The sequence below is a fragment of the Lasioglossum baleicum genome, unplaced genomic scaffold (genome assembly GCF_051020765.1).
Source record: "Lasioglossum baleicum unplaced genomic scaffold, iyLasBale1 scaffold1511, whole genome shotgun sequence".
Taxonomy (NCBI): Eukaryota; Metazoa; Arthropoda; class Insecta; order Hymenoptera; family Halictidae; genus Lasioglossum; species Lasioglossum baleicum.
The window spans coordinates 20720-34562 of NW_027470570.1; the positions used below are offsets into that span (position 1 = coordinate 20720).

At 34.1% G+C, this 13843-nt stretch overlaps 1 protein-coding gene and 1 non-coding gene across 2 annotated transcripts; one reads left to right on the forward strand and one right to left on the reverse strand.

Annotated features, from left to right (window-relative positions):
* Positions 1–236: 236 nt before the first annotated feature.
* On the forward strand, positions 237–8270 carry LOC143220747 (uncharacterized). Its single transcript, XM_076446341.1, has 7 exons — positions 237–311; positions 2724–2826; positions 3992–4123; positions 5661–6100; positions 6471–6696; positions 6785–7043; positions 7655–8270. The coding sequence occupies exons 1-7, from the start codon at positions 237–239 to the stop codon at positions 8268–8270; spliced, it is 1851 nt and encodes a 616-aa protein (XP_076302456.1).
* On the reverse strand, positions 4598–4670 carry Trnat-ugu (transfer RNA threonine (anticodon UGU)). The gene has a single exon. It is a non-coding gene; the product is annotated as a tRNA-Thr (tRNA).
* Positions 8271–13843: the final 5573 nt, after the last annotated feature.

Here is a 13843-nt window from a genome sequence, read left to right on the forward strand (position 1 = left end):
AAATACAAACTTATTAGCAATCAGAGCGAAAATAATCGAAGACGTTTCGTTACGAGACTATCGGATTTTGCTTCGTTGAATTTCTTTGTGGTTCGCGGTGTAGCTTCAATTATCTCAGCCTCCGGCCAACTAACTTTCCACTTTAACCTCCTCCCGCAACAATATCTTTCGTTAAATTCGTCGCGACGTCAACTCGCGTAAATAATGCAGGATTTATTCAACTTCAGGAGAGCAAAATGCCCCAAGGAAGCATCCACTGGCAAGGGACGCAGAGGAGAGCCTGCGGTCCAGGAGCCCACTGGAATGTTCAGGTATACTTTAAACTTTCATCCGGACCCTCTAATATTAATATACCTTCCTAAACCTGTTCCACTGGACCTAAAAATCATTTTCGATTATTCGTAAATACATACGTGATAATATTATCATTGATCTTTTATATTTTCTAGTCGAATCGATGTATCGGTATAACAAACCGCTTTTCGCGTGTAATTTTGTATCTATGAGTAAACGAAAATAATTTCGGTCTTGCCGGAAGAATCGTGACTGTATGCTCAGTCGGTTATCTGCATAGGTAATTCTCCTAATTTTTTCTTTTCTTAGAAATAAGATATACTTTCCTTTCTATTTGACTCATTATGTTATGTTATAGATACATATCGTACATATAGAGCATGTCTAGTGATACAGACACGACATCTGCATAAATTGACGCAGAATTGAACCGTGCTAGTGTATCCTCTGAAAACAATTACCACTGGAATTACCAAATCATACAAAACGACTGGTTTCGAGCTCTGTTGCTTCGCAATTACCGAATACATGTAAATGCTTCTAGCAAGATTAATTGTCACTCTTGTTATATAATAACTATACGTACATCTTAGAATTAAACATTTAAAATTACTGAATTAATATTAAAATTCCTTTTCGTTTCTGTCGACTTGATAATTACGATCGATTATTACCTTCATTGTCGTCTATTATTATCTATTGCTTTTAAAATACGACCGATTATTATCTTCATTATCGTCTATTATCTATTGCCTTTAGAATATAATTATCTATGCTATCACCTACACGCAATTCATGTTATTAATTATTATTATCAATATCTTATTTGGTTATACGTTGCAAGTCGAGAATTAAATCTAGTATTAAATATATTCGAAAGTAGATCAAATTAACTGTGAAACGAAATTGATATCTCGTCTAGCAGAATATTTGAAATAATGAAATTACGTTGTAGAAATCATATTTAATTCGCCACTCTTGCAGGATTTCTACGTTTTAAAGGAAAAACTTATGTTGAGAAACCTTCCCCGCGTTTCGAGTAAATATTTCTCTCTTACTTGCATTTGTTGTAAATATTGGCACGGTTTGAGTGTCAAATCTGAAACATCCTGCGAGAAACATCAGCAAGCACGGGAAATTGATCTTTCTTTCCTTAACAGAAAGAAAGCAGTTTGGTTTTCACGAAACACGGTTACTTGAATGACATTGACATATCAATCTGGAAACTGATTTCACTGTACATGCAAACAGGTATATACCGGTGCATATAAATGCTGCAACATCTGTCTATCTCCGCAATACGCGAAACGACTAACGAGCAAAAAGTTTCATGCAAATGAAAATTTCGATTCGACGAAATCCTGACTGCTTAATTACTCGACAGATTTATATTCTATAAAAAGATAACCGCGATATATTTAGCCTTCACGTCTCTGATAACTAGCACGTAAATTGACTAAACTCATTGCCAGACACTAGAGAAAGCATGCCTGCGAGAAAAATTTCCCTAACTTACGTACCGAAATTTAGTCCTGCAAAATTTATGCTACTCTCGGTATTTTCTTAGAATTTTTACAATCTTTAAACTATTCCATAGAGTCGATTATTCCGTAGATATATTTTGAGCGCTAGATCACGTAGAGAACATTATTAATTAGACTACCTCTCGTGATAGAAGATATTAGAAACGAGATCACGATAGAAATGTAATCGTTTCGAATATAAAATTAAATTCGCAAGATTTTCTTTCGAATCGTCAAAAAAGAAATTCTTGTTTATCGTTAAAATTACAATGAATAGAAAATTAACCTTCGATCATGAAAAAATTTGTTTCTTCGCGAAGCAGAATTGAGACATGAGAAAATATGGGAAAAAATGATCCGTTTTTTTCTTTTAAGATTTCGAAAAAATTTTCGAATTAAAATTTTGTTTCGAATCCTGAAAAAAAATCACGTCTGTCGTTATAATTACAATGAATAGAAAATTAGCCTTCCATCGTGAGAAATTTATTTCTTCGCGAAGCAAAATTGTAGAAGATGAGAAGAATAACGGGGACAAAATGATCCTTTTTTTCTTTTTTTTTTACTTTCACTACGAATTATTTAGTAATTGTCATAGAAAGGTGCTTTTATTGGGTAAGTGAAATAAAAATGTTCTATAAAGCTTTCTAAATATGGCAATATCGGTGCGCGACTATCAAGTCACGATAGAGAGGATTAAAAATCCGATCTCTTGTTAAATTCACGATGAACGAGTCCGCGCATATGTATTAGTTACGCGACATATGGTAACGAATCGATCTGATGGATCTAGCAGACCGTAAACCGGGTAAAGCGAAACGAAGGTAAAGCAGGGACGAATGCGACCAGCCAACCATCTGGACACCGTCCAGGTTATTAACTGTTAACGAAAGCAATTAAATCAAATAGGTGGTGAGAGGCAAGGTGACAACGCGGTGCTTATGGTACGCCTGCAAAGCTCTCGGAATTGGTCTGCTACTAATGATTTTAGGAGCTTGCATGGCGATCATAGGTGAGTAACGCTGTGGCGATTAATAAATATCCGTTAACATTATTACTGCTACAATCTGCCTAACGAATGAACCGAAGATCGCGCGACAAAACCAAAAGATATCGACTTCTTTATCGAATTCGACATCTTTTGTTTGAGAAATTTACACGAGTTTGTGTAATTATCGAGAAGCAATAAACGATCGATGAATGCTTTCGTCTTTTATTAGAATAGACGAGGAAACCACGCAGAAGTTAAACTGGTCTACTGCGTCGAGATAAATCGCTCGATTTCGAGAGGGTTAACCTTTTACGGGGACGACGAGTTAACTCGACGTTACAAAATGATTTTTCGATACGTAATACGAGTTAATCAATCGTTGGGATATAATTATTTAGGAAAATTGATATTTAGTGTATAAAGTAATTTAACTCGGTCATCGGTGAATGCTTACGCGGTTTACCTAATTACGAATTAACTCATTAACAAACGTTAAATGTAAACATTCGTCTCTTTATGGTCATCATAATAACGCTATACCTTTCAACGCTCTATCTGTTTAAATTGCTTATGCAATTTAATAACATTAATCTCCATTGCTGTACATTGTTTCCTTGTTTACCATTGTTCAACGCTCGAGTTACCAAACTAATTATTTTTTAATTATCAGATTAATTATTTTCGGTATTGTATATTTAGATACGCGTTTAAAGTCAGTGATTCTGATGTTAATTCGTCGAATTAATTCGCCCTCGTATATTTTCCGATCATGCTCTCATACAGAGAAATTCGTGTAGAGAAATATGTGAAAATTGAAGTTGATCAGTTTGACTTCTCGATGGTATATATTGTGCATGATATACGATTAATAATCTCATTTCTAACTAATGTCTGTGTTTACGTAATAGTATCTGCATAAGGCAACATACGATTATACTGCTCGCGAATTTATAGCTATTGACCAGCATGCATAACGAACATTAACAATAACATTAGCTAACGATATTTCTAAATTATAACTTGCATGTATCGAGATTAAGATTATTCTAGTAGTGGGATATATGGATAATTTGAATGAATTCCTATGTTTCTGCGAAGCAAGATGATTCGCTTAGTTACATGTACGTGACTCCTCTTACTCTGTGAATAATATTAGAAAAACTGTATATGTCTGCGTATCGTACAGGCTATTATGCAGATCAGCTGTCCGTGGCGCAAGAAGTCAGAGGTAATCTTACAATAAGAGTGAAGAATGAATCACGTGGATTTCATCTGAATAACCTGAGTTATGCTGGCCCAATCGTAATGGGCGTAGGAGGTAATGACGATATATTTCACAGAGATTCTAAAATCGCTTTATATTTCTCGCTTTTACACGTTCAACGAAGACTGCGTCATTATTTTAATATAGCTAAACGACCCAATAAGTAAACGGCTAATTTTAAACATTTTTGCCGTTTGCTTTTCTCGCGTTTAATTAAACCTGACGTTACGCTGCAAAGTCAAACGCAAGTTCCGATCTGAGAAATTTTTAAACACGGAGAGAACCGCGTCAAGGGATACCAATTTTTTTTACCATGTTCTTGTGTAACATGTTCTATCGATCTCGACTGTAAAAAAGAAATTACAAAGAGTGACTGAACTAAAATAGAATGTGAAAGCAAAGCAGTCAAGGTAGATAGTGTATTATCGAGAATTTAATTTGTAGAACAACGAGGAAAATATTATCTTATTGTTGTTGAAACGATGATACTTATTTTCGAGAAAAAAAAGCGAAAAAAAAATATTGGTTTGCCCCCAGAGAGATTTGAACTCTCGACCCCTGGTTTACAAGACCAGTGCTCTAACCCCTGAGCTATGGAGGCCCATGGTTAGGAACGTCTTGAAAATAGTATACAACCTAAGATATTATTTCTTAGATAAATTAAAAATATTTTGAAATTATCTATAACGATATCGTAAAGAACTAGTGATTAGATACTCAAACAATGTGTTATAAGAGATGATTATTTTTTAATTCGAAGAAATCAGTAACGATATCTAGACGCATACTTTATGTCGCGATTAAAATTTAACAAAGATATAAATTATTATTTCCGTGCAATAACAATAAATTACTGTACGTGTAAAAAATGATTACCTGCATTATTATATGACCTGATCTAATGAATTATAATTAATATTAAATTAACGTATGTACATATCGGTTTATTTCAACATCTGATAGCACCAACGAAACATTTTTCTCAAGTTAATTAATTTATGATTTAATAACGCTTTGTTCTCTGATTCGCTGCACAAATTGATTACTTCCGACACAAAAGAGTAAAAGAACGAAATATCGACATATTCCCCAACTTTTGTTTTAATTCCTGATTAGCCGTCAAAGAACTGGCAGCCGTTCAGAATTTAAGAATAAAAAATTTTAAATATCCGTTTTCACCGTCGAACAGAACCTTTGAATCACTGCCGTCTCTTCAAAACTTATTACATTTATTACGTTATTATTGCAGAATAAACCAAATAGGATTGAACTATTTGTTCATTCGTTTCGTGATAAACTCTGCTTTGATATTACAAATTCCCCTCTTTATTGTATAAATTTTTCTCTGTTACCTGAGAAGAATGACCTCAACGCTTCTCGTGAACAATTTCTTAAGCAATTTTTTGTTTCCGAATCAAAAAACAGTTTATTTTTATTTATTACGACCTATCTATAAGAGTCACACCGCTTCCGTTAACAATATTAGTATTTGCACATGTATATACATACATACATAATATCTGACGTCACGTCATAAATAACTAACGTCGCTAAGCCATGATTTCCGAGTAACGCCAGTAAAATCTCGCAGGATTTATCGTAGTAGCAGCCTGCGTAATGACCTTCGAGGCTCGTGATAACGCTGCCAAAGTAGTACCGGCCCGTTTCCGGTTTAATCAAACGTCGACAATAAAAAACACGAGGAATCAACGGAACCGTAGGTCCACGTCTAGTCAAACGACCAAATGGGATCATCATCTGGGCGTGTTTAAAGTAAACAGAAGCCCGAGCCCGAGCATACAGGAGGTCTCTAGGAAACAATTGACAGCGGAGTTCATGCAGTTCTCGAAAGAGCTGAACGAGAAACAGGCTGGCCATTCGATCAAAAAGAGTCCCAGCGCGCCAACGTTGATAGATAAAAAATCACCCCGTAAACGAATACCAAAGTACGCTGGCTGTGCATTATTAAATCCGGAATTGTTGCAAAGACATGCTCTCTCCGTTGATAATCCAAGCTACAGCCCTCATCAGGTATAATATAAGTACAGAAACATTTATTTCGTTAATTATTCGTTAATCCTTTCGCTACGTATGTAATATATAATATATGTATAATATATATGGCACATATAGCGTATACTACATGGTACACATATACTATATAATAATATAATACTTAATCACTCTCTAGAAGTGTTCACATATATTTTCTATGACATATATGCTATCGTTTTTCTTATTATTTAATAATTGTGGCGTGTATGCCACAACTTATCGTGTAACGCGTTTACACAAAATTGTTGTTTACCTGCGTAGGAAAAAATACTTTTCAGTAGTGAGAGTACCGTAGCGGAAGGGTTAATTAGTGGTTTGCACTCAATTGATGCAACGTTCTGAATAGGTCAGCAGGGAGAGCTTGGATCAACAAAAGATGGGAGGCAGCCAGGTCTCGATGGCAATGGATTTGCACATCCCTAATAAAGGTCCAGTTACATTGAAAGTTAAAGACAGGTCTGACACCGCGAGACGTCATCAATTACTTCGACAGACAAAAGTCGATTACGTCGAAGAGGTTGACGAAGCAGTGAAATCTCCAACGGGACGAGGTCATTCGCCTAAATTATCAGGTCAGTTATTTATATTGAACTCGATAGAAATGATTTATCGATAACGAATTTTTGATCATGCCCTTTTCCTCTCCATCTTTCTCTACAGGTGCCTATAGCAAATATCCGGATGATTTTGTACCAAGGAAAAGAAACTCGATAGATATAAAATTACTCGAGGAATTGACCGCGTCGAAGGACCTCACAAAAATATCCCCCAGAGATTTCCGCAAGATCTCCTCGCCGAGCTTCCATAAAATGTCATTCGACAAAGCTGGAAGCGAACGCAGGATCGAGAGAACTATGGGTCAACGTAAAGCCAGTCTCGAGTTCAGGAAAAGTCCTGATTTTCGTAGAGGAGATTACAGGTAACGCTACAGACTATTTGTTAACGTAGTTGTGCTACACGATTAGTACAATTGCAAATGATTTGTTAACACAATCCGTGCTGTCTGAACGTCAAAATTTTCAACAAGCCATCCACACATATATGCTTAACCCTTTGAGCGTTTATATCCTATATGTAAGTACATTGCATACGTCATGAACACTGTCGAGTCTCAGTGGAAATGACGTGTATATACATAGCAAGTTTCTCGTGTATATATTTCGATGTCTGTGTCATTGACTTGCGAAAATGTACCGTATTAGACGTAACAAATTAATTTTAATATCAATTTATATATTATTTATATATATTCTAAATAATAATAGTAGACACTATTCTAACGTTTATCAACTATTTTAACGTTCGTAGTACCTTACAAAATTGGAATAGGCGTTCAATAATAAACCGTAACTCTCAGGGGGTTAATGAACAATACTAAAGCATTACAAAAAGATAACGATAGTGGTTAATTATGTAATTACCACACTAATACAACGATACGCGGATCGTGTTAATTTTGCAACATAAGAAATAAATACATGGGAATTTCTGTAACTATTTAAATGAGAATGCTTAACGAATTTATCACAGAAAATTATCAGTGGAGAGATTTAGTATTGATTGCGCCAAATACCTATCCGACGAGATGGAAATTAGATCAAGGGCAAGCAGCGGTGAAAACCTTAGAAGATCACGGCAACCTAAACTACATCATTCCAGGTCAGATGACAATAGAAGGACATCCTTCGAGAAACAGCCGAAAGATTCGCAATGCAGCAGATACTCTTTGAACACGCAAGCGGTTATCGAAAGTGGCGGATCCGAGGCTGAGTTTAAGTATTTCACAGCAGCGTCGCTCGACACAGAGGAAAGCCGAGGAGACAATTCCGACGAAAGCCATGCAGTCGATATCGACGAGTCAATCGTCGCGAATATATCGTCCGACGGGCCGACTGAATCCGATGCCTTACTCGAGGAACCTGAGTTGGAAAATCTCCCCGAGGTAGACGTTGAAAGCTCCAGGGACGATCGCGACGAGACTGAAACATGCGACGAAGTTACATTAAAAATTGAGAACTCGATGTCTGATCGGGCATCAAAGAAACAGGAGCGCAAAGAGGATAATATTCTCGGCGAGACTATAAGGTTGCAGGATTTTGTAAAAGATCAGGAAACTATTTTATACATAGCGGACGATGAGGTTTGAACGAACACGATTCCGATTAAAAGTTATCGGAAGATATAGAATTCGATGAGCTTCGCGACGGCTAAAAATGAGAAATCAGCTGAGAAAAAACTTGCATGAAGGTATCCTCGGTTTTTGAGTGAGAGTAAGTTTGAATTTTCCACGTTAGATACGCGTTTATTAGGATACCGATGAATCGACATATTTGTTGTGTCCCAAGTCAGTACAATTGTTCGTTGTTTGATAACGGAATCGTTAGAACGATAAATATTTCTAATGGTAACGTAAGTTCAATGAAACATTGAAACGTTTCGTGGATTGTATAAAGTTACATCCACATTTAGATAAGATAGATCTACTTTCACCTACTTAGCTATTTGTTACAATCATATTTTTACGTCCGGTTCGAGCAACATTTGATATTGAAATTAGACGCAGTAACTGTTAAATTTATCGTTTCTTAAAGAGTGCAAATCTTGGCTAATATTAATGAAGTCTATATCGTACAATCGTTTCCATTGTATGTTCTTTTATAATCGTTCGTGTAAATTATTCTAGCTCTTGGCTACGAATAATGTTGAATATAATAACGCGATACGTGCTCAATGATCTCAAAATATAGTATAAGCGAGACTAGATACGGCTTTCCACGGACTGCGTTCTGTTGCGAGACAATCATTTTCAAAAAAAAAAAAAAAAAAAAGTGTTATTTTCATTACGAAAGGAACATGATGAACACAATAGCTCGCCGTGTTTATGACAAATAATAATCAGTACCTTCGTATGTGATCCATCGATCTGTACAAAATGAACATTTGTAACGCGGAATACATAGAAGTTACATTGGAATTATGAAACATACTTCTGCCAAAGGTAAACATAATGACCTTCTATAATATACATGGACAATTTCGTCATCGTTCGCGACATAAAGAAGAAAACGATGAGTCGAGTGTGCAAGTTAAAAAGGGAAACATTAAAAACCGTTCATGCTATTTCAGATTTGGCATGGTGTCAAGAGCTTTTCAACTTGTTATAGATATAACACGCTCTTTTCAAATCCTTGAAGTATTCAGAGAAATCGTCGACGTGTACAAACTCTATGAAACACTCTCGGCGATTCTCAAATTTTCACTAAAAAAGGTGTTCTCCAGTCTTTGACGTTTACAATATATCGTATTACCATTTCTTGATTCAATGTTACGCTGTTAAGTGACTGTTGCAAGAGATAAAATACAGCTGAGTGTGTCAATATTACAAACGTTTTTCTCAAATAGAAGAAAAGGTGGATTCGAATTGTATTCGAAGGTTTAACACGATAAAAGAAATCAATCTATACGCGTGCTTACGTGACACTGTTTCGTTATATATCAAATTCGCTTTTTCAAGTGTTTCTATTAACGTGTTTGAGAAATATCCAATAACTGGAAATGAGGATTAATTGTCAGAAATTTCTGTACTTTACTGTTAAATCGTTCCGTAAGTTCGTATGAATTATGGCCTATTATATTATACCAATGTCGAAATCGATCTTAGACTCGGTAAAATATTCTTTTCTTTGAACGATACAACTCGAGTAAAAGAGAAAAGAAATTTAACAAAAATGACAATCTGATAACGTCGAGTGATATATGTGTTGTTTTAAAAAAAAAGCAAAAAAAAAAAAACGAAGGCTTAGCCGAATGAATATAAGAAATCTATTTTTATATCCCTCATACGATGACATGGGGACATTAATGAAATACGATTGAACATATTAAATCAACATGCGACAAGAAACAGCGTTCTCTGGTTTGATTTATTTTTAGTGCAAAGAATGCACATATGGAAACAGTGAAGAAGAATTTTTACGTCTAGAGGAACTTCCTCGTTTGTTTTCCTTACGTGTTTTTTATGAAAAAACCGGTAACAGGAGATGCTCAAAAACATTTTCTTGGCAAACGAAATATAAATGGGAAAGACGAATTACGTTTGTTCAGAAAACAAAGTAGCTTGATATTCGAGTTTGAATGGACCAATGTTTAAAAAAATATGTATACGTATGATATATTACTGATAATACTTGGAAGATAGCTCCTTTGCTCGGTCTAATATAATATTTCGCGCCTGGTGTATATACTTGGGAGGTTATTTGTTAAACAATAGCTTACTTGAGAAACTAAAATTCAGTAACCGTTCCCTAACTGTGTGTACATGTTACGAAATGAAGATATTTGAAAAATTTGGTTTCCACGATAAAGCACCTTTTACTATTTCTTCTGGTCAAAATTCCTGAAATACAATTGAAGAAATTATTTATATTTAGAAATGTTTATATTTACATTCGTACCCGAAATTTAAATGTGAACCTATAGTAATAAATTTGAACTTTTAAAGTATGATTTCATGTACACAAAAATTGAATGCAGCTCAACACTAGAACTACCGACCTGTAATGTGTTATCTGCATAGAATTATGAATGTCGATTAAAGTAGTAGAATGAAAATAGAGAAACAGACGTAATTACGATTCTAATTGAATAAAAATCAATATTAACTTCACCGAAAGCAAATACATATTTCCAGCAAAAATGAAATGTCCGAAACGATTCATTTTTACCTCTTTGGTAGTTCTAATGTTAATACCTGAAAATTATAAACTACATGTTACCATTGTTCTATTAATTATCCATAACGATATGATGTATATATGCAGAATACGTAATTAGCAATGAACAAGGAAAACGTAATCAAGCTGTGATGAATATGTAAGTATATAAGAGTTAATAACAATAAAAAGAATTACTTGCTATCATTGTTAGTGCTACAAATTCGATACAATATTTACAGATATAGAATTGAATTTAAAAAAAAGCCTACTGTATTTCATTAAGGAAAATACTCGTGAAATACAAAATAATGCCAGTTCAGTGCATTTTCCATTTATAAATTTAAAAATGCATTGAAAAATCTCTTGAATATATTTAAGTTTAATGTATTTTAATTATTTTTACTAAATATTAAGTACCTTTGTACAATTAATTGAAAGCAATAAATATGCAATATAAATAACATATTTAAAAAAAAAATGTTATTTTTCATTTTATGTTTGGATGCAATAAGGAAACATATCAAAAAAGATTTCCATTATACAACTAAATTTGCGCAGCGTCTGAACATCTTTATAAGAAAGATGTGTATTTAAAAGTATCTTGTGTAACACTAACAATGTTCTTTACCTGACATAAGCGGTTTTATTACAAGCCGATTGTATAATTAGCAAATATGTTGAAATAAATGAATAGCATTGTAAGATTCTGGTCTCAATGTAACCTCCGTATGTTAATTGATGTAACAAGTTAATGAAACTTCAAAAATGAAAATCCATACACAAATTACAAAGAGAAGACTAGAAAAATCTTACATATTAAACATGAAATGCTTGTTATATTGCATGCTTATATTTAAGAAGTGCACACTCACCGATTGCTGCGTCCTCTCTCCAAACTGGAAACTCGCATCTTTAACTCTTCTTAGTTCATCTTTGGTAAAAAGGGTTCGACTAATCCAGCAATCGTTAATGCAACTGGTTTCAATGAATCTTCCTTATCTGTAATGTAAAAATAAATTTCATTGTTATAATTTGATGAAAGATTTTATTGTAAATTCGCAAAATTCTTAATATTGTATGAAAATACATGTAAAAATAATAAAATATAAAAAAAAACAAAACGTGTTACACATAATCGATAAAGAATGAACGACTTAACCAAGAGAAAACTAATAACAAATAACTGAAATTAACTTGAGTATTTAATTGTTTCGAATATATAATTAATTTAAAAGAAACATTTGAATTCCTTGTAGAATTAAAAAATATTCTCAACTACTTGATTATTGTAAAAAAATATGCTTTTGTTAATAGCAAGGAGGTGAGATTAATTTTTTAAAGACAACATAAAAGTTCGTCGGTAGAGTAGAGACAAGTTGCACACTTGTGTAACGAAATACTGAACACTAGGTGGCGGGAAGTATTCGTATCGGGGTACCGATACAGGTGAGCGACGGGTACAGGCGGGAACTGGTAAAAGAGCGAGAGAGGACTTATCAAATTACGGTCGAAAGCAAGATAGACTTGGTGAGGGGCCACAGAACACCGTCCAAGTACCTTCGTTCGTTTGAGCAGTATACTGCTGGACGCCATACTCAGCACGCGTGCTTTCTTTACTCTGCTGAAAATATGCGAAATCTATGATCCCTGTATTCGTTGTTATTTGAAGTGACGCTTACATAAAAAGTGCCAAGAAGTTTTGTCTCCAGCAGGGATGTTTTGCCATCGGTAACGAAACTTCCTAAAGGGTCAAGGAACAGAATGACGTCCGAGCGGTTTCACAAGTGAGTTTCCTTTTATACGAGCAACAGAGTTTATGCATACCTTTCTGAGTTTTCATGTTCTTGTTTCTCTACCAATGGTACGCGTTTATATACTACAACGAGATATCTATCTGAGACCCAGGAAGCAGAGAAATGTCGTGGAGCCAGGTTCTTGTCTCTGGCTAGAGTGAAAAAATGACATGCCTGGTTAACCATGAGAACGAAGTATTGCACTTTGAAATCTTGATCACTTACTATAATTCGATAGGAGATCGGTCAGAGAAATTCATTGTTTCATAATCAATGGAATACCGCGATTCACAACACTTGCTTTTAATTTCTAGATTCTTATGTATATAGGTTTAGATATTCCTTTCTTCTCTATCGGCTATGAAAAATTATTTTTACGAAATAACAGAATTAATCCAGTATAAGTCAATTTCTCGAAAATCTTATACTGATATAAATTATTTAATATCTACAGTATATCGATACTACTTGGATATTAATTAATTCATTACAGCTATATCGATATTAACGGAAATTTGTAATAACGTTGTATCGTTTAATTTAAATGTTATATACAGTATTAGCGAGTCAAAGAGTCGAAGAAATATTCAATACCTACTTACCTAGAACTATACAATAGTTATGATCATATACTATATCATCGGTATATGTACGGCGCGCGTGCGGAATTTATGCATGAGAACACCTTTGCTTTTATTTAATTCAGCACGAAGATTTATCACCCAGCTCACTTCTACTAGCATCAGATGTACATGGCACTTCTGAATATCATCTTTTACTAAAAAAAAAAATTCACTTGATTAAAGAATGCAATAATGCACTCTTGAATAGAAATACTCAATAAAGTAAATCCTTGTTTAAAAAAAATAATAGAATAAAACAATTTCTAATTAACAAACGTGATCTTAATTAATCATAGAAATGTCACAACAGCAATATTAATATATCAAATTTCAAATACTACATATCGAATAATTATATTTAAAAAATCTAACAAAGGAAACAATACATTAAACAAAAAGACAAAAAAAAACATTTTGTTTGAACTTAATTACTACTTCTGCAAACCGTAATAATAACACTTATTATATCTTTTAGAAGATAACAATTAAGAATTTTATCTAATTTGATGAAAGCACTCTTCTTTCTAACGACACTTATCCTTTCATTTAAGTAGAACCAATGCACGTGAAACAAAGATGTCATGATGC